Source organism: Nymphaea colorata, chromosome 9 (assembly GCF_008831285.2).
Source record: "Nymphaea colorata isolate Beijing-Zhang1983 chromosome 9, ASM883128v2, whole genome shotgun sequence".
In the NCBI taxonomy this organism is placed as follows: domain Eukaryota; kingdom Viridiplantae; phylum Streptophyta; class Magnoliopsida; order Nymphaeales; family Nymphaeaceae; genus Nymphaea; species Nymphaea colorata.
The window spans coordinates 314,250-338,651 of record NC_045146.1 but is presented as its reverse complement, the minus strand read 5'-3'; the positions used below and the strand labels follow the sequence as shown (position 1 = coordinate 338,651).

Sequence of the window (24,402 nt, the reverse complement as noted above, 5' to 3'; positions counted from 1 at the left end):
CTTATCATCCCCGTATACTCAAAAACTTTTCAAGACCCGAAAAAAGGATTCATATATGTACACTGCTTTAAGCAAATGTTAATGGAGATTAACTTTGTGATATTGGTTTCTTATGAATCAATGTTCAAATTAATTGCATTTCCAGTTCTTAATCTTAAATTTAAAGCAATCTACGTTTGAAGTTTATGAGAATAAAACATATATGTTGGACTGCCACAATTTAAACAGAAATTAGCTGAACAGACTAAGATGAACGCATGTCAAGGGATTTGCTAGAATCAATTACAACCATTGCCGACTGAAGGGTATGACGATAGGGGTGAGGGATGCCTCCTTGAGTCATCCATGACTTGCGGACGCAACCGACGGTGAGCCAATCACACTCTCTGTGACCGCAGTACCTTGGAGCAGTAATGGTAGTAGAAGTTGCTCCACTACCTATTCAGTTTTATCTTGCTTACCTGTGAGGGAAGAGAGCGAGAGAGAGAGAGAGAGAGCATTCATGGCATTGAAGGGCTTCCCCTGCCTTTCCTCTCACGCATATATTGAGTGCAGTAGCATCAGGGAAGCCAAAGCCTCACCCTCTCAGCTCCGCAGGAAATTCTGCACTCTTGGCCGTATCACCACCAAAGTGAGTTCTGTCTTCAAGCCTCCGCGACTCAATATGACCTGCCGTTCTGGTATTCCTTCCCCATGATTCATAGCACCCAGATTTCTGTCTTTTCCCTCTGTTTTTGTTCTTCCCTTTTCTTGGTGGGTGAATATAGGTTATGAGTATTGATGAAAGAAGAGTTATATGAATTGGTTCTCTGCAATTTTATTCTGGGTAACTGAAAATGCGACTTCTGCTTTTGGGGTGCGAGCGTTCAGAATGTTGTTATTTTTTAGAACAAAATTATTTCATTGGAATAGCTATTCTTCTTGCAGTGTAGTGGTGAAACTGATGACTTGCCAATGGGACATTTTCCACGTTAGCTGTTGTCTGAATTTTACATTTTTCTTTATTAGTTATTCAATCTGGTGGCATCTGAGTTGTTGGCACTGAATTGACTAGTAGTAAGTGAAAAATGATTGCAGTTAGTAATGATCTTTGATTGTTTCTTGCATTTACAGAATTTTTATGTTTGTTAATTAGTTTATAGTGCAGATTGAACTCCTTTGAGGGATGGGGGGGTTTGTTTGCGAAGTGGGGTGTTACGTATGCTTTAATGAGTTGAGCTTTTATTGATTTCCGGTTGCTGGTTGTTAGATATAGATGGAGGGTTGATCTCTTTTTCACCTTTTCATTTTTTTCTCTCTATCCTTAATGATTTTTCTTAATTCTTATTGTTTTGGGAGGGAAAATAGTTGTACGGATTTCTAATAGATTTTTGTTATCATGTCTAATTTTATGGTGTGGGTTACCCACAGTTCCGACCTGGGTAAGATGATCAGACCTAGTGGTACAGTAGCAGGAGCTGCTTTTCATTAGCTATAAGCCTACAATATGCATTTAATGAGTGAAAGCAAATAAGCACAACCAATCATTGTGAGGATGAAACGGAAAGCCCACTTCAAATGAGCACCTAGGCCATAAGGAGTACTTGACAGAACGGTGCCCCTTAATATAAGAGAATATTGTCGCCACCCATTTTTAATGGAGCTCTATGCAAGTTTTCCCCCATGAGACCCCTTGACCACTTGTACCACCCATTTCATCTGACTGCATTTTCCAGATGTCGTTACTTTTTTGTTCATCCCTTGGGCAGGCTCATTTAGCAGCATATTAAATCGGTCATATAAACTTTGCATGCCATGTGGAGTAACATGAAATGTGGAAATTTCTCCTTTGTTGGTTGCTGCAGGATCTAGACTAAATATTGATTTCTAATGCATTTAGCTTGTAAGTAGTGATACCATTTCTGTTTTCTGGTTTTCATTCCCCTTCCCCCCAGATGCATGTGTTGGCTGAAGAAACTAAATGTCTCGCCCTTGCATTTCATGGCTTAAGATAGCAGATTTCATGGCTCAAGATAGCAGAATAGACATAACAGAATTGAGGATAGGACTTAGTTCTTAAATTCTAAATTCTCCAGAAACGAAAAATGGCATCTGAAGACAGGTTTGTTCCATCTTTGTACGGTTTTTCCATGCCTAGAACTTATGTATTATCCAAATAAACTTCAGATATGCAATGAACATGAAAACTATTCTGCTTGGTTTACTTTTTTATTTCTCATGTCCTTTTGATGTTTGGAAGATTACCTTGCAAATATGTGAATTAGATACAAACTTCATGTTCTTTTTTGTAGGTTTGACTAGCTATATTGAAATAAATCGTTAGCAAGGTCTTCTAATTTTAATACTGAACTGAATACAAACTCTTGTCTTTCTCAATAGGGCTTTCTCTCCAGGTTCTTTGTAACCTGTTAAATGTGTCTTTGTGCTGCCGAGGACCACTGCTGTCCTGTCAGTTAATGTATGTGTAGTTGAGTGAATATATACTATCTTTTTACCTTTACATGCTTAGTTTTCTCCTGCTATATGCTGAGGATGTGGTAATGTTCACTGCATAGATATCTTAAAGGCTAGTTTCTTGCTGTTCAGCTGCAGACCTTATTTTCTCAACTTGGAATCTGTAGGCTTTTCAAGAAAAAAAAGCATACCTCATTTGTGTCCCTCAGCAGTTAACAATGAAAATTTAGTGGTCATAATGTATTCCATGCATGCATTTTATTTGTAAGATGGATGGAGTTTGAACAGTGAGTTTGCTGTGTAAGTCGTGAGGTAACTTAGGCAACTCTAGTCATTCCGATACTGATATATTGGTATTCAATGCTTCTAGACAATGTCTGCTCTTTGATCGTTCATGCTCTTCATGTTTGACGGTAACCAACATGAAATTAACAACCATCTCTTTTCACTCTGTTTAAGTGACGATTTTTGCTGGCAGGCAGGACATTGTTGTGGTCGCTCTGATGCTGTGATCAAGCTCTGCTTATCAGGCTTGGGTCAAACCAACCAAAGTCATGGTCAATTTCACAGAGCCCGAGGAACCTCACAAGGCAGAGTTAAATATGTAACTGGCATTGTAAAAGCTTCTCAGAAGGAAAATAAAGCTGAGAAATCAGACTGGGTTAGTTTTATATGGCAGTAGATTTACTAAATCAAGAAATAAATATGCACAGACAAACTCGTGTACACCAATAGCTTTGGAAACACAAATATGCGCATACAGCAAATCAAGCTAATGGATGTAGTGATATACATACATCAGAAAACCTTGAGCTGATCAAGCTCTTATTCTGGACCTTCTTTCTGTACTTTCCTACAAGTCCGTACTTTCTGACTTTTGCTATGCTACGTTTGCAGAGCTGCATCGTACTCGACATTGAAGGTACAACGTCACCAATATCCTTTGTCACAGAAGTTCTTTTTCCCTATGCACGTGATAATGTGCAGAAACATTTGACTGCTACTTATGACAGCAAAGAAACTCAAGATGATATAAAGTTGTTACGTGCACAAGTAAGATTTCATCTTGTTTAAGTGCATCTCATGGTCGTTTAAGTAACTTGGATACTCTTACCAGGCCCTAATGTTATCATGGCCATCCTGGTTCTAGCCACTCCGGATTCTGATACTTGTAATGCTTAAATTTTTTATACAGGTAATCAAGGACTTAGAGAAAGGCATTTCAGGTTCACAACCAATACCTTCAGAAGATGCTAGCAAAGAGAAGGTTATTGATTCATTAGTGGCCAATGTAGATGCAATGATCAAGGCTGACAGAAAAATTACTGCATTGAAACAGTTGCAGGTGCAAAAGTATATTTTCTTTACATTCTTTTGCATATTGCAGATTAATGATATGACCAAGTTCTCACCCTTTTGTGAAGGGCCATATATGGAGAACAGGTTTTGAGAATAATGAACTGAAGGGGGCATTTTTCGAGGATGTACCTAAAGTTCTTGCTAAGTGGCACGCTATGGGAATTAAGGTTATTTTGTTGCATTATTTGTCCAAAGTTCTTCAGTAATGAATGTGTTTTAGCGTGATAGCTATAATCCTCTTAAAGCCTCTGATTCTCATGCCTGATGGGTTATTTCCATCATACAGAACAAGATGCTCATTTCTGATAGATATGATCTTTTATTATGTTTATTTCTGACTTGATAACAAAAATGATGGTCATGTATGTAATAAGAACATGACAACAATAAGCATGAATTCAAAAATAATCATTTCGAAGGGAAAATAATGTGTACCAAACCAAAGTGGGTTGAGAGTGAAACACGCTGAGATGTGCCAACATGCATTCAACCTGTTGCAAAAGCATGACCGATGTTGCCCAAATAGTGAATCTTGTGATTAAAGGAGCACTAAGGAACAAATGCAACCCAAAGTGAATTGCCTACGAAAAAGGGTTAATGGTGAATGATGTTCATTGTATTTTAGTTATATGATCTGCAACGTTTCACTTTTAGTGATGGTCACTTTGTAAGTTTGTAGTTTTGCCTTCATTTGTACCTGCAATTGAAAACTAATGTGTTGGACTTAGGTACAGATTGTTGTATTTTTTTCTTGCAGGTCTATATATATTCTAGCGGTAGTAGGGAGGCTCAACGGCTTATTTTTGGAAATACAGCACATGGTGACTTGAGAAAATATCTTTGTGGATTCTTTGATACCATGGTGGGGTAGGTTACCTCATGAACATGTCCCTTTCTTCTTTTGGACAATATAATTCTCATGGTACCCTGTGCCTGTGCCTTTTTATATATCTAGTTGGTTCTTATGTGGACATCTCTCTCACCTGATCTTATTTGGGCAATAGTCAGAAGTTAACATCTCTCTCTCTCTCTCTCGCTAGGAATAAACGAGAGACACAAAGTTATATTGAAATTTGGCAGTCACTAGGGGTAGACAAGCCATCACAAATTCTGTTTGTGACTGATGTAATCCAAGAAGCAGAGGCTGCAAGCTCCGCAGGTATTGTCATCAATGATATCCTGCCACAGTTTATCACATACTGGATCTTGCTAATGCTTATTTTCCAGGTTTGGATGTCTTGATCTCAATTCGACCAGGAAATGCTCCTCTACCAGAAAATCACAAGTTCAGAACAATCCAATCATTTGAAGAAATCTAGCAGGTAACATAACAGCTGCAGCTTAGCCATCTGTATACATTACCCTGTATGTGCTTGAAGCAGCCTGACTGCTTATGGCAAATTTATTTGGTTGAAGAGAATAGAGATCTACCATTATGCTATTGCGATTCATTGATCATAAACAGAAAGCCACAGAAGTATTATTTTCCAGTTTTTGACCTTGAGATTGTTGCGGGAATTTGAAATTGTTTACACCTTAAATAGTTAATTAACATGCTCAATGAATTTTTAGTACTTCTTAGTTCTTACCATCCTCTCTATGGAGAAAAGCATCCTTTCCAACATGAGGTCCCATGTGCATCTCTACGGAATATGAGTTTGAAGAATGAGTAATATACATATCCCCCGACTATCACAGCATGGCTCATTTTGCATGGATTAAAATAAATTTTCTATGGATCAAATTCATTTTGGTGGACAACCTGGATCTGTATTGTCAAAAAATCGAATGTCAAATTTGAACCATATAGTTTAAAGTAGGGTGGTCAAGCATGTCATGGGGTTGGTCAATGGATCAGGCAGCTCATCCGATTAACTGCTTGATGAGCAGTTGACCAGGATGGGCTGGTCAGCAGCCTGGTCTAGTAGTTTGATAAACTAGGCCTGCCCCCTGTTTGGGCTTTGCTGGTTTCTTGGCGATGGCCCTATCTGCTAGGCAGCGATCTACTGGTTAGTATTATAGTACATGGTTCAGATGTTTCCTTTTTCGGCTCAATTGATCAATAGGAATTGATAGTGGTCCGCCATATCAGTTTGATTTGTTTTCTTGTTACATTAAGCTGCAACTGTTGGTGTTTGAGATATTATGTTGAAAATGCTTGCATTCAGTAAATAGTCAATGCCTTAATGGTTTATCGAAAGCAAGCATGTCCCCTTAGGGGAAGAGTGAGGGCTTTAGCTAAGCCTGGGAATCGGGCCGGGCTGCCACCGAGTACCCAGTACCCAACCCGACTCAGGTCCAGGCTCAGAAAAACGAGACTCAGGCCGGCCCGATAAATTATCAGGCCGGCCTGGGTGGGTCCGATGAGCCCGAGTCGGGTCAGATAATGATTTTTTAATTTTTTTATTAATTTATATATATATATATCTAAAATATTTTATTACAACCATTATTTTATATTTAAAAATATTTTTTAAATTTAATCAAGTTGGGCCAGGCCGAGCTCGGACCCGGGCCAGGGCCTGAGTTTTAGATGTGAGGCCAGCCCGATGCGCAGGCTTAGCTTTACCCTCTTTGTTGGGTAATATGATGAAATGCTCATTGTATTCACCCGACAATTAATAGTTAATGGTTCACGTCTGGTATTAGCTGACAAGATCCAATAAAATTTTGAGTCTATTGTATTATCTGAAACGGAACTGCTTACATCCCTATCATTTGGCTTGTTGGCCTATTAGGCTTGGTCTAGTCAATATACATAAGAGTTCCTTACACATATAAATGTAAATTAATAAACATGGAGACACACAGATACAGATAGGGTGCTTTGTAGGAAGAACACTTTTCTTTTTTCGAGCACATGTTTTAGGAAAATCATATTTTTGTTCCAAAGAACCATATTTGATTATGAATGAATTTTTTTGATCCAGCAACCAAACACTGGACACAATCAAATCATGTTTCCTAGAACAAAAACATGCTTTCCTTGTGAATTGTGTTACGGGTAGAGGTTTTATTGATTGGTAGGAGATGTATTTATATCTTGGTGCATAATTTCATAATCCAGGGAGAGAAAGATCTGCTCCAAGGGACTTAAGATAGCTGATCGGACTGGTAGGCGTGTGAGAACCCAGTCTTCAATTTGATTTTTGTGGGCACTACTCCTTCAGAATGCAAACAATAGCATATGTCACACTCAAATTAAAGGGTGTACCATAGAACCACCTAAACAATCCTGAACCATGAGGGTAGGGACAAGGGGGTGGCTTTCGGATCTTGTGAATTGCGAGGTAGAAATAAGGGCATATGTGTGTGGTTGAAAAGTTATGAGTTTATTATCCACCTTTGCTGGTTGAGTTGTCATTTGACTTTTGCCTTTTTCTTTTAGAAATTTAAGGCACCTTAACTTTGGACATGCCCATAAATAATGTTAGAGAAATCACAAAATAATACAATTCGCAAACGCATCCTTAGTTAATGAAAACATCAAAAAATAATTAAAATGTCCATTTTTCCCTCCTTAAGAAAAGAAAATACGTTTAAATAAAGAACCTGTTAAATTATATGATTCTCATGCGGCTGACTGAGAATCTTAGGTGTTGCCTCAGATGTGATAAATAATCTTACTGTTCCCAAATGACCGACAGAAATCCCTCAAAAAATGTCAGACCTCTTGGGATCTGACTTCTTCAACCTACCTTTCAAAATAAACGACAGAATCCCATGGTTGAAATGATGGGTTACCCTTCCTGGTGCCAGTGTTTTATGTCTCGGTTTCTATTTTGTATCTAAAGCTTATGCCGTATCGGGCCGACACGAGTTGGCACTATTAGTCATTTTTTAAATAAATTATTCTTTTCCTTTTTTTGTGCTTACTTAAAAAAAAAAAAAAAAACTTACAACCTTAAATAAAACTATACTTGTGTAAAATGTGTAACACGTGGGAATCGAACTAGGACCAATAACTGAGCTATCATGAAGTTGGAGTGGGCAACTGCCTACTCCAGCCTGTGTATGCTTTTATAAAAGTTTTATTATCATGTGTTTGATTCAGGTCTAGCCATAGTTCTACATGCACTCACTCTATTATAATAATAAAATGGATCAGTGTTCCTCAGTTAAAAATTTCTAACTTCGCCGCTGACTATAACTATCCAAAAAATAGTGAACATTCTTCTTCTTTTTCTTAAGCCGATTCTAGTTGGTTGTGCCAATAGAGACTCGAACTCTTGACTTCTTATCAACTTGAGTAGAAGGAGAACTGGTTGGCATGTTGGCCATGTATTTTGTAATAAACCAATTTTTGTGCCTCTAATGTATATATAGGAGCGGCTTCCTGCAAACGTATTCCAAGGTTTTCTTCTTGTTATTTTGCTTTTGACTATAATATTTCGCTTCTGGAGGAACAGTAGGAAAATTGCACCGTTGACCAACCACATAGTGCTACCCCACACCTAAAGTTGACCTAATTGTGATGCCTCAGCTTTTTAAAGGGGTGTTTGATTTGATTCTGCTAGAATTATGCAATTCTAGAATTAACATTTTCACCATTGGTGAAATGGGAATGTGTTATCAAACAAAGAATTTTTTATTCTGAAATCATACAGACATATTGCGACCCGGGTTTAAGTGAAGCTAATAAGCTAAGATGAAGCTAGTAGAGATGAAGAAGGTAGGATTTGTAGGACTTGATGTTTGATATTTTTTCTTGGACTAAAACCATATAACATGGAATACAGATATCTGTGCATATCTAATAAAGTTTGTGATATTTCACAATTCATAAAATAACAACCTTCAGTGTTCAGTAATGCACTACCAAAAAGAAGATGTAATTAGTTGATGATCCTAACTGACTTCATGAATGATCTTAGCAACGTTGGTGACTTGGAAGTTGGATTTAAGGTCGTGAATGATCTTAGCAACCTTTATATGATACACACCACCTTGTATGCACATGGGTTTATAATGACTAAAATAAAAATGAAAAGTTGAGTAGATAAAATGAGAATTATAAAAGTATTAAAAGACTACAATATACATAGTTTTAAGAAAAAAAAAATCTTAAATGCCACTGTCTCCTTGGTGCATATTTATTCCGCACACAGAGGTGTGTGTGCACGCAACTCAATCTCACAATGTTCACTCTCTTGTGATTGTGTTCGGTGACAGAATAATTACATAAATGCCACCCCCACGAGTGTCACCCTTTTCACCATAATCTCAAATATGGGCCTTCGGTTTCTGATTTATTATTATATAGACGTGAGTTTTACTTATAAACTATCGAAGAACATTGAGAAAAGTAAGCGGACACAACGACGAAGGCAGACCGGTGAGAGGAATTCTAAAGCAGAATCCAGTCTTCCGATCAGAAAGTATAATTATTTCAGAAGTCGCAAATAAAATCAAAATCAGAACAAGGAGGATACCGGAAGGCAATGGGAGGAGAAAAAGGAAGAACTGAGCAACTGAATCAGGGTCTCCGCACAGGGATGCCATGCAGATCGCCGCCTCCCATCGAATTCCGCGGTGGTCATGACGGCGACGAAGGAGGCACCCTGGGCGAGGTAGTCGGGAAGAGTGGGAGCAGCCGCGGGAGCGAGACGGATTCTTCGCCCCCTCGTGGGGTCGTTGGATGGAGGAAGAACCCCTTCCCGGCGATCGCATTCTCCTCTGCCGTTGCCGCGGGAAGAGCAGTGGACGAATCGGAGCCGAGTGGCGCGACGGGGCTGAGCGAGAGCTGGGTGAGATCGACGAGGGAGCTAGGAGAAAGCGTCAGTAAGGAGGACGAGTCTGTGCAACCGCTGCTGAGGGCGGCGAGCTTGAGGTTGCGGAAGTTATTGCGGCGGCGAACGAGGAGCTTGCTGGGGGAACAGCAGGATGCCTTCTTGAAAACGGGGAGGCTGGACGAGGGAGGAGGATAGGCGGAGGAGGCACGGACCGGCGGCTGTTCTCGGGAAGAGGTGAGCATCTGGACGACTTGCTTGAATGAGGAAGGTTGGACCTGGACGAAGGTGGTGGGAGGAGAGCTGTCCTGGAAGATGAGGGACGGCTTGCGAGGCGGGCGGCATGGCGGCGGTGGCGCCGGCGAGGTGGCGCCGTTGTTGGTGGTGGAAGTGAAGGGGGGCTGCGGCTGGAGAAACGGCGACGACGACGGATGTACTGCATCCATTTCCCGCAGGAAAAGAGTCGACATTTTCTCAAGAGTAGAGGGAAGACCAGAAATAGAACGCAGAACGCGGGAGACGGGAGGACTCTCTCTCTCTCTCGAATTCTGATTATATGGAAATGATATTTCACCTAGGTCCAACTTTTTACTAGAAATTGTATAACAACCGTCTTACTTTTTAAAATTTTTATGTACCTCCAATTTTGTCAACAATTACAAACAAACTCATTCGCGTAATATGTTTTCCCGGTTCATCCAAACTGCAAGACATGTTACGTTGATTCATTCGATGCATCCTTCAACTTAGAACTTCAACTTAGACATTGTGTTCGATAATAACATTTATAGGAATTGAACTATAAACCTACCTTCTTATAAACCCATACTGCGTCCAGCTACTATAATACACTTTTCAATGTGGTTCCTTTAAATGTAAAACTCTTGCCAACTTTTTATAATAATACTTGAATCAGGGCTATGTTATAATCCTACAAGGTAGGATATCAAATTATTTAACAGCTTAGTAAAAGGCAAAGGAAGATAGAAAAACATGAGACCCAATTCTACAATTTATGTTGAAAGACAAGTTTTCAGATGAAAATTTCCTATTATTTCTTCCAAAACTTTTTCAAGGATGAACATAGGGGTAGAAGAACTCTTGATTAATGGGGATGTCCCTTTCTTTTGTTTTTTGATGTGAAAAGAAAGTTTTAAAAAACAATAGCATGGGAGTCAATCACACGAGTGCCCTGGGATATGTCGACGAAGATAGACGTTAATTTCGAGGGTTTCTTTTTTTCTCTTAACGAGGAATCTTCCCGGAATAAAACCATTTAACGGCTCCACTTTAGAGAAGTAAACTCTGACCAAGCAACAATCTATTGAAAAAAAACTCGAGTAAGAAGATCTCATTCAGATTTTGCTTATCAACGTCCTTGACAATGAGCATGGATCAATGCAGGGCGCTTGGGTCATTCTTCTAGTCAAGGCATTTTACAAGACGTTTACTTTTTTAAAAAATAAAAAATAAAAAATCTATTTTTTAATTAAGAGACTCATGTTGTACCCTATTATTACTACAGCTTGCATGCATTCTATGTGGTGGCTTTTTTTTTTTTTTCCTTGTAACGTTTAACTACAGAAAAACTACCTATAATATAAAACCCTCCAGATCAGATTATGTCCCCAAGGTCTTAACTTTTTAAGGGCATGAATGAACTTATCGTACATCCTTCAATTTGAGTGTCGTGCTTACCACCATTTGCAGCTTTGAAATATACACTGAAATGTGACAACGAACCACAAGGTTTAAACCTCGAATCCCTTGAGTGGGAGTTGATTTGTCTTGCAGTTGCACTATGCCCCTTGAGGCAGAGTCATGACTAGGGGTGAACATGAGCCGAGTCAAGCCCGAGTTCAAGTAGCTCGAGCTCGGCTAGACTAATAAAATCTCAAGCTCGATAATTGCTCGACGGAAGCAGCTTGAGCCCAACTCGGCAGTTATGTGTTGAGCTCGAGTTGGACTCGATTAAGGCTTGACAAACTCGTTCGAATTAAATTGATATCCATTGTTACGTGTTGAGCTCGACTCGATTAAGGTTGGACAAACTCGTTTGAATAAATTTGATATTCATCATTATGCGTTGAACTCAAGCTCGACTAGATTAAGGCTTAACAAACTCATAAACTCGTTTGAATAGATCGACTTGATTAAGGCTCGACAAACTCGATTAACGCTCAAGCTCGACTCAGCAATTACGTGTTGAGCTTGAACTCAACTTGATTATTTGAACGAGTCAACTCATGAACTCAAGCTCAACTCGTTAAACAAATGACTCAGCTCGAACTCGTTCATGAGCCTAGCTTTAACGAGTCGAGCTTGACTCATCAACCCTAGTCATGACATTTCAATAACCTAAAATTTTTATGCTACCTATCCAACGATATAAAACTTTGAGAAGAATGTTCATTACTACTTTAAAGTTTAGAAAGCCCCGTTTTATAAAAGGTGACATTGAGCTTTAAAACTCATGATGTTCGTTGGCCAAGGACCTTCGCAGTTTTAGTAGCAAGTTCACGGTCGCTCGTCCTTGCCAACTTAGAAAACCAACGAGCCATGAATTCCCATTCTCAAAATTAAGACTGAGCTCTACCATATGTATGTGGACAAGGATGCCATTTTAGTAACAACAGTGCATCATGTCTTCCGGGAGAGACCACAAGCTGCTTTGGGCGGATGCTGGTTTTGAGAAGATAATTCTACACAAAGGCATTGTTTTATCATTGACTTTAGAGAGCGAAGAAAGAATTGACTTTCAGGAAGAAGCTTCAGTGCTTAGGAGTTATGTGGGTCCAGTTGAGTTTTGTTTACTCTTTCACTATGATTTTTTTTTTTTTTTATCAACAGAAGCTTTGATCTCACCAAAAGAGTACAAGCAATAATTTATAAGACTTTAGTGCTTTAAATAAGGAAGGAGATAAAGAAATGAAGGAATTTTTGATGTGTTGTTCTGTCTAACGCATGTGTTTGCGACATAGAGATGTAGGTGCCAGTAGATTTGGGAGTGAAAAGTCAGTCCACAAAATCTGAAACCCAAAACCAAAGTTGTATCACAATAAGCATCGTTTCCTAATCGGCCCATACCAGCCTTTAAAGAACACCTAAAATTCTAATTTATTTTGACTAATGAATGGGGCCATATCGTAGTATAAATGAATTCAACATCCCATATAACTAAGATATCATTAAAGTTGTACAGATTCTTGCTTAGGTACGGAGAAAAAAGAATATGCTGAACTAACATGCTCCGGTCTAGCAAGACTTGACCCCATTTTATGCCCTTCAAGCTAGTTTATCAAGCAAAGCAGATCAAGAAGTTTGAAAAGAGTATAGGCTGGTATTCTTGAAATTATAGACAAAATGGCAAAGCCATGAAACTCCGAAGAGATCTCAAAAATAGTACAAATAATGCCACAATGAATGTAATCCTTGAAACACCTAAATAAAACTGCAAAACAATGCATTTCATCATGCATTTTCTCAAAACCTAGGGTTGTTCTAAGCAATAACTAATAGACCAAGCACCCAACCTGCGGTGGAGAAGTGCAATTACCAAGTATTTTCACAGGTTAAATCTGCAACCTTCAGATTCTCACGGTATCAGCAATATCCACATTGATCTCTGTTGCATCTCATAATGGCCTAGCTAATGAATCCATATTTTTGTTAGAGAACTCATGACTCCAGAGTACTAGTCATTGATAGGCCTCATCAGTTCCACAACTTTTCTGCTACTCCTCTGTCTGCACAAAATAAGGGAAAACAAAAAATGAAGTTTGGATTCACATAAGCATAAAGCCTGAATTTGTCATATAAGAGCAAGCACAACCAGTTCTCTTACTTCAGAAGACCTTGCCATATTAGAATCTTCAAAGATACCGGATGAGCTCAATGGCATACTTGCCTTTCCTTGTTGTTGTGATCTCCCCAATCTGCATTATAAATTTTTATCAGTCACTTCCCCATCAATCAAGCAACTTCAGGTAAGAATAGCAATTAGTCCCATATCATTTTTTAAAATTGCTAAGAAAAATTTCAAACAAATCGAGTTCAAGCCAGCATTCCTAATGTGAGATACTACCAGAAGATATCAAAAGATCAGTGTAGTACCATACAAGTTGTCAAGTTCTTACTAAAAGGACGCTTTGTAGGTATAGGGGAAATTTTGATACCATACATTAAAGGGAACTTCCATTACCATAATTGACGAGTTGCTCTTTAAAGGTTAACTTTGCAATTTGCATGGTACGTTCCCAAAAGGCAGTGGAACACTGAGTCATCGATGTGGCACCAAAAGCTTGCTTTCTCGAAACTACTAGAAAAAAACCTTTACTGAAAGAACCTCAAATAGAGGAACGGACTTAGTTTGCTTGAGAATCTTAGATGCATTTCAAGCCATTGATTTTTCATGAACTTGTTATCTTACGCATTGAAATTATCTTATTCAAAACCTCTTGTTTGTAAATAAACTGTGCAGATCACGTCCTTCAAATTATTTTGACCATCCATTCATTCAATCAGACGGTTTTTTGGCGGGAAACACCAAGGAATGTAAAAACTTGGGGCAGTCCATCCGATCATGTGCTTGTGTGCATGTATGTGTATAAGTGTCTTTGTCATATGCAGACAGCTTCATGACACCGTCATTTACACCTTTTAATAAAGCAACCAAGAAATATTAAAAGATGATTGGAAAGAGCAACAAGATACCTTCAACCTCCCTTTACCACTCACAGAAACCATATCGCCAGTTTTCAGAGTCGTACCACTTTTAGTGACGGGTGTCCAGTTAACTCGAACATCCCCATTTCTGAAAGTGATAAAGACAAAATATCAGCTTCAGAGAAAGAATTAATTGACAAAAGTCACACAAAATTAACAACCACATGAAAGCACAAACATAGGGGCATAATGTACACATGAATAGATGCATTGTTCACAAATATATAAACATATATAAGAAAGATAAAGGATGCCACCAAGAAAATGTTATTTCAGTAACAAGGATTACGAGATCATATTCCCAAGCTTTGTACGAGATATCTGAAATCCTGCACTAGCAACTGCATCAACTCGCAATGATGCTTCAATTGACTTGAGAGTTTTAGTCCTGCAAAATAGTTGATAGCAGGATCAAGGTCTGGGATACAATGCTACAAAAAGAATACAGGACAGAACAAGAAGGTTCCGAATGAAGTGGCTACCTTGGTGGCAGAAATTCCAACGCCAGTAGAGGCATCTTTGTGCAAGAAACTGGAACACTTCCCACCTAAAAAGAAAGGAGAAAAAAGGAATCTTAGCTACAATCTGGTGCAGCTTAGTCCACAAAATATATTTGTTCTAATTCAGAAAAGACCAATAATGAAAGCTGTCACAGACCATATTGCACAAATATTTGGACATCAAGCCTAGGATGTTACAGCACATGCAGCTTATCGGAAAATTTACCTTTTGCAATGATGATTCCAAAAACTCAACCAATTCAGGAACCACAAGAGCTTGGGCCCCCTTCTCACCCTATTTTCAAGATGGTGAATAAATACCAGATGTCATTTTTACTTATACGAACAATGTAGTGACATCATAATAATAAGCATACACAGATCAACAGAAATTGACTTAATTCAGCAATAAACCTGCAATATAATGTCTCCCAGCTTCTCTCGTGTAATACCAGTACCAAGAATAGCACCCAGGAAATCCCCATGAGAACAAGGTTCAAACTCAAAGTTCCCTGAGATACTGGAAGCAGTCGATAGAATTAAACCAAATGCAACAGATGCCATAGTAGAAAGTAGAAACAGAGTAATTAGCAAGAAAATATTTGCAAGTGAAAATAAGGTTTCACAAGCACGTGCTCCAAAGTGGCAGCAGATTTGGTACTTAACCAAATTGCCCATATTCAAAGAGCATACAAGCAAAGGGATAGTGCCTTGTGAAATCCTAAACACTTTATTTCTTATTGAAAAAACCAAAACCATAGTAGATTTAGGATCATGCATTTTCAAAAATAACTAGTGAAATTTCAAGTGTTAATGTTACCATCTATTGTAGATTGTGCCTAAAGGTTGTCTACAAAAAAAGCAGAGAAAAGGGAGAGTTACAATCATATTATATTGGCAATTCAGTTGGAGAAGGTCAGAAGAGGGAGGGATGAGAGAGCAAATTGCAAAAGGGAGAATCATAGATTCAACTTCCCAGTTGGAATAAAAATAAGCATATTAGCATGAATTGAAGAATAATACATGCAAGTCTCAAATTGAGTTGTTAGAAACCCTTGACTAACTACAGATAGCACAGGAATGACCTAACCTAAGAGCAGCAACAACATCTGGATCTGCTTGGAAGTCATCAATATGTCCAATGGAAAGGCGGCAGCGTTCAGCCTGCTAATCAATAATCAATCAATAAATAAAATGCATATTAGGAAGTGAACGTGCATTACAAAATCATAAAACAGAACTAGATCTAAATTAATTCCTTGCCTCTGGATATCCTCCCTGGGCAACTGCTTTGACATCAGAAAGTTTCTCCAGTGCTGCTGTTGCTTCTTTTAATACTGGAGGAGTGAGAAAATCTGAATGTATGGTTTCTCTTCTTGATAATGCCCGCCTTCCCTTCCAAATACATTGATAGTCAAGCCTAGATTTTCTTTTCATGTATTGCAAAGTTTCGTTATAACAAACAGAGATTTACTGAACCAGGAAAATTATGCTTGATACATTGATCCAGTAACTCTGGTACCAACTTATTGCTTAATTTAGTTACCCATGAATATAGGAAAACTGCCTGATGAAAGACCTTGTTTGCTGATGATGGGTCACAAACTGGGGAACACACTGAGCGAACGCATCTCAAGTTTTACACTTGTGAGACATAAACATTGACAGATTACCAAGTATGCGATTTCTGCCTCTCACAGAGAAATGGTATGCATTTTTACAGTTCTTGCAACATAACGAGTACATAAACAAAATGATAGTTCAAGAAAAAGCTAATAAAAATATGAACCAACATCTTCAATAACAAACACTTGATTGGACTAGAATTTAGTTGTATCATGAACCAAGACATTGAACTAGTAATATCTCAAAAGCATTAGGATCATTAGGGTGGGGGGGTTGGGCCGGCGGGCACGAGCACACACCCGCACACACAGTATCAGAATCTTGCAAAGTGGAATGCAAAAGAGAGAATAAAAACGAAAACGGCGGAAACAAATACCATTTCAAGTAGTCTTTTTACTTCTTCAAGTATCTCCTTATCTTTTATGCCTTTCAGTAAACCATCATCGCCACCCTTCAAAGCATGGGCTACATCACAAAATCCTGGATGCACAGAACTATACGTAAAAATGAAGTGAACACAAGCCAACCAAATATTGAAACCTGGAAGCATTCGACGATGAAAGCCGCATGACCAATCATCACATTTATGATACTTCCCAGAAAAACGTGGATGGTGATGATAACGTACAAATAAATGAGAGAAAACTCATCAATTTCACCATAGTCCAGATTTGTCGAGAAAAGAAAAAGAAAGGAAGAAAGGTGGAGAAGAATTAGCAGCTCGGGTTCCTTCGTGAACCAGTGAGGAAATCGAGACGTCAACGCACCTGAAGCTCGGAGATTTGGGTTCAGGAATGGGTGACGAGGGAGGCCAAGAGAACAGGGCGAGGAGAGGAGGGGCGTCTTCGGCATCAGAACTCCCCCGAGCAACCTCATCCCCTGTACGGACACCCTCATGGCACCAGCCATTTTTTTCTGAACCCTTGCTCCCTTCTCCTCCGGCCAGCCTCCCTCCAGAATCTAATAAAAAGATCGTTTTACTTTTACGCCCTTCCCTTAACATTTTACGACCGAAGAAAAATAAATATAAAGAAAAATATATAAATATATATTCAAAATTAAGAAAAAAAATTAGGTTTGTTGGCGCTCGATTTCCATTTGTGCAAGGGCGGAGGGAGAGGGGGACTGAATTTTTTTATATTAAAAACATCTAATTAAAAAAGAATTTTTTTATATTAAAAACATCTAATTTTTTTAGTTTGGTTCGACCCATTGTTTCTTTTGGCCCGACCTACAAATCGTTTGGCCCACTCTTAAAAAAAAAATTTGGCTTCGCTCTTGCTTTTGAACCGAGGCAGGACCAAATCGGCTTAGGCTAACTAAGTTTAGCCCCTTTACAAATATCTCAACCGACCTGGTGTTCAGTTGTCGAGTTATGGGTTGAAGTTAAAGTGAGAGTGGTTTTTTAAGTTTGTTTTTTGTTGTTTTTACACGCACATTTGATTTAAATTTATTTTTACCATTCAGGCTTTAATTTAGACATTTTTTAATATTTTATTTAGAAAAAAAAAACACCTTTAACAAAAAAATCTTAATGTCAGACCATTATGCATGCTTTTAAGAATACATTCTTTAATTTAATTTAAATGTCACTTTTGTCACTATTTATTATGATTCGCGAGCATGTCAAAGACTCCTTAAATACAAGCAATTTTATACTCTACACTTTTATAGATTATATAAATTTAGTAATTACTCCATAAATGTTTATTTATGAGTCAAATAATTATAGCAACCATAATACTTATGGATCTAGACAACCGCCATTAAAGTGGGAGCCCAACCCCTGGCTTTTGAGAAAACCAAAGCTATTGTCAACAACTTAGCACATGCTTCTATTTCACTCAAAATAACTCCAATATCTTCCTAGCCCCCTCCCGTGTTCTCTTTAACACCTTCCTACTCAACCTTTTATAAATAAAATTAACAAAGTTAAAGATTTTAGTAAATACAGTGATTACAAGTTATTTTTAATTTAGGTAATGGCTCATAAAATAAAATGGAAGATGTAAAGTTGTCTTGTAAAGGAAAGACTGTAATATATTCATTTGAAAAAATAAAAGAGTTTGAACTATCGTTCTCACGATTATTTGATACAACATTTCACCTGTAATAGTGGAATATAATAATTATTTAAAAATTAATAAAATAAAAGTTTTACTTTTTAATGCTCGTTTTATTTTAAATAAGAGAAAAAATATTTGAAATTGGATATCAGACCCGTGGATATTAGAGACATGCAAATAAATTATTCACCTAAAAAAAAAAAATTTATTTTTTCTATGCATTCCATACCACACCCGAGACAAGTGAATCCCGGACCCGGTTGCCCAGCAGGTGTCAGTTCCTTGGGCTCTCCGTCCAGCTGGCAGCTCCTAACTGGACGGTTCCCGATGTCCCCAAAGTCACCATCCCATCCCATAGGGATCTACATCTACTCTCCTCCACGGGAAAACCACCGTATCGTATCGGCTACAGCACGTAGGTCCGATTCAATTCGTCGCGGTTTTTTGATACCCTCCTAGCGCTGGGCTCGTGCTCGCAAGCCTCATTATAGGCGAAGAGAGGACAATGGGTTTAAACAAAGAAGGTTCGAACCAAGACTCAACCGGCTTGACCGTAGGGACTCGACCCGACCCTGGGCTCGACTCCCCCCGCACCCATGACATTTTTTATAACGAAGAAAATGAGCAATCAAGTGGCGACGTTACGCAACATCCGATGGCAATAACTAGTTAAAAAAGTTTGAGCTATTAAAAAAAAAAAGTGGAGCAGTTAAAAAAAAAAAAGTTTGAGCTATTAAATATTTTTCATTGACCCAACAAAAAATATTTAAATAAAAAGCCTGGTTGGGGAACGTAGGTAGTTAGACACACTTTCTTATCTTTTCCTGAGCTATTTAATTTGTGCAAAATTGTTGAACATTTTGTTCGTCTATTTGCTTTAAATAAACGGCTTTGGTTAGATTACTGGTGATTATAAATAGCCAAAGTCATGCATTCATATTATATATACTAAATTTTTAGTACGAATAAATCCTCAATCTGGCTCGCGACACACTGCTTGATACATGTATGATGCAGTTTCGTTTGTTAATAATAAGTGAAAGATCGGTTTGATCCTTCATTTGGACTAGAAGCATAGAAGAAGCTTATTTTGCAACAAATGGAGCGTGGACGAGAAGTTTATGATATGTGCAGGCTGAACATGGAAGTGGATACAAAATGATCAAAATGCCATGATATAAGAAAAGAAAAGAACTTAATAAAGGGCCAGACGAAAGGAAAAAAAGTTAATTTCTTGGAAGATAGAAATACATTTTGGAAGGGGAGGGATGTGACATGATGCATAAATATATATAAAAGAAGAAGAAACATGTTTTTTTTTATGTTTCCACCATATATTACTTAGCTGCCAGGTCCAAGTTCGTTCGATCCTTAACACGCAGTTGATGCTCTAAATGAATGAAGTGGGTTACTGAGGCTAGGCCGAAAATTCGAGTATTCTCTCCTTCACACCAACGGGTTGAGTAATATGTGCAGGCCGAATATGTTCGTTCAGACTGCACATTTCATAGAAGCTTGAGTAGAAGGCTCCTTGTCTCGACTCACCGTCGCTTCAGCAATTTGATTGGTTTTGCTGTTTGATGTTTCTTGGCAGGAAGATCCATAAATATCCGCGAAGCCAAGAGAGACCGAAAAAAGGTCTGCGTTCTATGATCTATTCTGGCCTGAAACTGGAAGAAGACGAGAAGTCCTGAGAAACGAGCTTTTCCTTCTCGGATTTTTGTGGAATCTTAGTATCTTATTAAACCATTCAAAACTCCATTGTTTCTGATTGACATCTCCTTTCTTGGTTATAAGATCAAACTTTCAAAGAAAGAAGAGGTGATAAAAAAGGATTTGCTCCGTCTAATATATATTATCGAGAAGAAAGCAGATGTAGATGATCGGGGAAGGGGCTGCACGTGGACGACGGTTCACGTGCAGCCGGCCAGGGAGCACCTCTCCCGTTCTTCCCCACCAGCCTCCTCCTCGTAGACTGAACCCGAAAGAAAAAGCAGAGAAGAAAAGAAGGTGAAGACCCCCGTCTCTTTCAAAGACCACTTTTTGACAGAGGCCGTCACGCCTAGCTCGTACCCCTCCATCTTTATCTCCTTCAATCAATCCCGCCGGGAATCATGCCCTAACTTCCCCTTATTTATATCTCCCCACCTCTCCCTTTGGCCCCCCACTCCACAAGCCATCTAGCTGGAGACAGAGAGAGTTGAAGGAAAGAGGAAATGGCTTCTCTGGTTAAGAGTTCCGTGTTGTTGGTTGCATTGATCTTGTGTTCATGGCGTAGTGGTGGTGTAGAGGGTACTGTCCCCGTCAAGCCTTCGCCTGCTCCTCGCAGTCGTGTGGCCGTGGAGGGAGTTGTTTACTGCAAATCATGCGCTTACAAGGACGTGGACACTCTGGTTGGCGCCACTCCTTTGCTCGGTCTGTATGATAACTAAGACTCATAAGATTCTTATGCGATATCCTGTTTCTTATTCTTCACTCTGACTGCAAGCATTGTTTGAGCTGAGCTCCCCTTTACTGCTCTGTTTTTTAATGGTGTCTGTCATAGAGAGACAAGTTGGTCTCGAGGGTTTGATGCCTGTTTGAATAGTAAAATGTTCAAAAAGCTAATGAGAAAGCCAGTTCACTTGCTTCAGGTTCAATGGTGAAGCGGTTTACAGCAAAGAGAGAGAGTGTAATCTTTTGGGTTTTACTAAACTAATCCTAGCATCAAAATGTAGAGAAACAAAAAGTGAAGAAACTCGGACATTGTTCTTCTTTCCTTTCTCCGTTTCTTTTCACAGAAGCATGTCTCCAACATCAGCAACCAAACGTTTAATGAAAGAGAGAAAGAAGGAAGACCAATGAATGAACGCATTCTCTGTCTTATGCTTTCTTTCCTGTTTCCCTTTCTCTCTGTTTTACAGGAGCAACCGTCAAGCTGGTCTGCAACAACTCGAGGGTGCCGATGGTGGTGGAAGGGATGACAGACAAGAACGGCTACTTCTACATCGAGTCCTCCAAGGTGAAGGTCACCAGCTACGGCGTCCACAAGTGCTACCTCTATCTCGTCTCCTCCGCCAAGTCCCCCTGCAACATCCCCACCAACCTCAATGGCGGCATGCGGGGCGCCCCCGTCCTCTTCGAGCGTTCCCTCGGCGGCAATCCGCCGACGTCCCTCTTCGCCGCCGGGCCCTTCGCCTTTGCCCCGTCCATCTGCCCCCCCAGCGCATCCCCTCCCCCCGGTCATTCTCATGGCGCCCCAACCCCAACCCCATCTCCACCTCATCCTCCTCCTCCACATCACTGATGCATTGGATCAAAATGACATGAATGAGCCACCGCCACCTCTCAAGTAACTGCTACTACGTACTATTCATGCCTTGCTTACAAATGAATAAAGATTGATAGCAAGGAATCAAGAGAGGCCAAGGGAGAGAGTTCTAAATGGGTTTGTTTTAACTGTGGCTTATTCTGTTGGATCTATGTTCTTCTGTTAGAGAGAGAGTTGATATGGGGCTTGTTGTAGACTTGTAGTGGGCGTTGGGGCTTCTTCTGTTTGGACTTTGGTCCATGTTCTTCTTCTGCTTCTGCACTTTCCTGGTTCTACAGAGAGCCAGAATAGAGGCTTTTCTTCTTTTCCTTTGCTTCTTTAATGGTGGTGGGGCTGCAATGGGTAGGAACTTTGGTACTTTGTTGCTTTTCATGGATAAATGGAGTTATTATTAGCTAATCTGATGCGGAGTATTGCGCATAAATGAGGAGAGGACGGTGCTGGCTTCGTTTAATACTTTTTCTTTGCTTCTTTAATGGTGGTGGTGCTGCAATGGGTAGGAACTTTTGTACTTTGTTGGTTTTCATGGATAAATGGAGTTACTATGGCTAATCTGATGCGGAGTATTGCGCATAAATGAGGAAAGGACGGTGCTTGCTCCTGTTTAATGTTTATTCTTGCTGGCTTCTGCTGTTCTGAGCGTTGTCAGCTTTCGCTGGCAGCATTGACACCAGAGATTTACCATATCGAAGAGTACTGATGAATCTGAGCTATATTAATGAAAATAAATTTCAAAGAAGAGTAAAGGAATTAATGAAAATAAATTTCAAAGAAGAGTAAAGGAATGTAACTCCTCAAGTTGTTCAAAACAAAATCATCTATCCACTGGCAACTGATCTTTCTTATTTAGTAGTTGTCAGCAAAATTGGAGCATCTGTTAATGTTTCACACAGTTTCCTTCAAAAAAGGAAGTTCTTAGCTTCTTTACGCGTCTTGCTTGTCTTACCTGCTTCCTTACTGTTTCTTTTAAAAACAAGCTGCTTACACTAATGAGGTGCAAAGAGATTAATGTTCCACGGGCGGACCAAATCCATGAGTTTGATGCGCCATATGGGTTGGCTGATGTGTTCAATTGACGACGTATGATGAAAGCCAATACATCTACAAGCCAAAAAATTCTTCTATGACATAACGAACAAAGATCTTGTGTTCTGTGATATGATAAACTAAAGATCTTGTGTTGGACTTGAAGTTTTGCTTAACTTCTACAACTCTTTATTTTATATCAACAAATCTTCAAAGGTCAAAGTCTTGAGATCTCTCAAGTTCTCAGTTCTTGTATTAAGACCGCCCTCTTGAGACTATGAGACCTTCGATTACGAAATCGAAGACCTTCCCTCACGCATTAGAGGGCATCTGTTTAGTTTGTTATTATGTGTGGAGTTAGCACTAGAGGGGGCGGGCCATGGCTCTGATGCAGGCAAGTGGACAGAGAAAAAAACATGGGGCGGAGCATGCATGAAGAAGCCTGATATACTCCGAGCCAATTATTGGAGCATGAAGTCTGATGCCCGGACTTCGCCCGTGAATAGTAAATCATCGCACCTATGTCCAACCAATTGGGAGGTGAAACAAATGCTTATCCATTGAAGAGATGACATTGGTGAACAAATGTTCTATCCTCATAGTCTCCTTACACTGCATATAATGTAAAGGTAAGTCTAAATGAGTTAAATTTTTAGGTGAGCAAGAAGAAGGTTAACAACATACTGTTTAGAAATGACTTGAAGGCGCCTATACTTGAAGGCGCTTATTCTTTATGTCTTCAGAGCCCTGCATTGTACCATTAGAACCTAAGAAAGTACAATATACCCGCAAGCCTAAGTACCGCAACCATTGAAGGTTTAAAGGATTAGCATCCATAAAAATCAAACACATCGTGAAGGTTAAAAACCTACTGTTCAGAAATGAGCTGAAAGCCCCTATTCTTCATGTCTTCTATACCATTGGAACATAAGAAAGTACAATATACCCGCAAGTCTAAGTATCGGAACCATTGAAGGTTTAAAGGAGTAGCATCCAAAAAAATCTAACACGTCCTGAAGGCCCCTATTCTTCATGTCTTCAAAGCCCTATATTGTACCATTGGAACCTAAGAAAGTACAATATACTCGCAAGCCTAAGTATCGCAACCATTGAAGATTTAAAGGCCCTTCATTGTACCATTGGAACCTAAAAAAATACAATATACTCGCAAGCCTAAGTATCACAATCATTGAAGATTTAGAGGAGTAGCATCCATAAAATTCAAACAAGTAATGTACCTTACAATAATTATTCACCCAACTAATTATGCTTGGCCTCTGGAATAATTATTCACCCAACTAATTATGCTTGGCCCCTCAAAGAGGTGCCTAGCTAGCATTTCTAAACATCTAAACATTAAAGACTGAGAGTTTTCAACTTTTTTTGCAGTCGTTGGAGTGTGTCAGTGAGCGCCACATGATTCTATTCGTTATTGTCATCGTCATCATTACAAATGCGTTACTACCAGTCATTTAACACATATAAATTGGGTCATGCGTGTCCCATGTAATAAAGGGCAATGTTGCCGTCAACTATTAATGCAGGAAAATGGTAAAATCAAGCATTTAGTTAAAATCAATACTTTTTGGCTTATTAACAACTAACTC

The 24,402-nt window shown here is 39.2% G+C and overlaps 4 protein-coding genes across 5 annotated transcripts; 2 read left to right on the top strand and 2 right to left on the bottom strand.

The window, feature by feature from the left end:
- The first annotated feature begins 277 nt into the window (after positions 1 to 277).
- Positions 278 to 5,401, top strand: LOC116261239 (probable bifunctional methylthioribulose-1-phosphate dehydratase/enolase-phosphatase E1 1). Of its 2 annotated transcripts, none has more exons than XM_031639910.2 (8): positions 278 to 680; positions 2,937 to 3,115; positions 3,352 to 3,507; positions 3,650 to 3,799; positions 3,879 to 3,980; positions 4,571 to 4,680; positions 4,854 to 4,972; positions 5,041 to 5,401. In XM_031639910.2, the coding sequence occupies exons 1-8, from the start codon at positions 503 to 505 to the stop codon at positions 5,130 to 5,132; spliced, it is 1,086 nt and encodes a 361-aa protein (XP_031495770.1). In that variant the 5' UTR covers positions 278 to 502; the 3' UTR covers positions 5,133 to 5,401. The 2 variants fall into 2 exon arrangements, with proteins under 2 accessions (XP_031495770.1, XP_031495771.1); XM_031639911.2 differs by having other exon boundaries at positions 281 to 631; positions 2,933 to 3,115.
- Positions 5,402 to 5,520: 119 nt separating this feature from the next.
- LOC116261240 (VQ motif-containing protein 4-like) lies at positions 5,521 to 10,213 on the bottom strand. The gene has a single exon (XM_031639912.1). The coding sequence runs from the start codon at positions 10,010 to 10,012 to the stop codon at positions 9,350 to 9,352; it is 663 nt and encodes a 220-aa protein (XP_031495772.1). The 5' UTR covers positions 10,013 to 10,213; the 3' UTR covers positions 5,521 to 9,349.
- A 2,649-nt stretch (positions 10,214 to 12,862) lies between these two features.
- LOC116261351 (uncharacterized) lies at positions 12,863 to 17,342 on the bottom strand. Its single transcript, XM_031640068.2, has 11 exons — positions 17,161 to 17,342; positions 16,770 to 16,873; positions 16,031 to 16,162; positions 15,858 to 15,931; positions 15,182 to 15,287; positions 14,994 to 15,062; positions 14,750 to 14,814; positions 14,557 to 14,655; positions 14,256 to 14,355; positions 13,387 to 13,477; positions 12,863 to 13,288 (listed from the first exon to the last, which is right to left on the bottom strand). The coding sequence occupies exons 1-10, from the start codon at positions 17,300 to 17,302 to the stop codon at positions 13,415 to 13,417; spliced, it is 954 nt and encodes a 317-aa protein (XP_031495928.1). The 5' UTR covers positions 17,303 to 17,342; the 3' UTR covers positions 12,863 to 13,288; positions 13,387 to 13,414.
- Positions 17,343 to 20,542: 3,200 nt separating this feature from the next.
- On the top strand, positions 20,543 to 22,168 carry LOC116261352 (non-classical arabinogalactan protein 31-like). The gene is made up of 2 exons (XM_031640069.2): positions 20,543 to 20,874; positions 21,363 to 22,168. The coding sequence occupies exons 1-2, from the start codon at positions 20,676 to 20,678 to the stop codon at positions 21,743 to 21,745; spliced, it is 582 nt and encodes a 193-aa protein (XP_031495929.1). The 5' UTR covers positions 20,543 to 20,675; the 3' UTR covers positions 21,746 to 22,168.
- Positions 22,169 to 24,402: the final 2,234 nt, after the last annotated feature.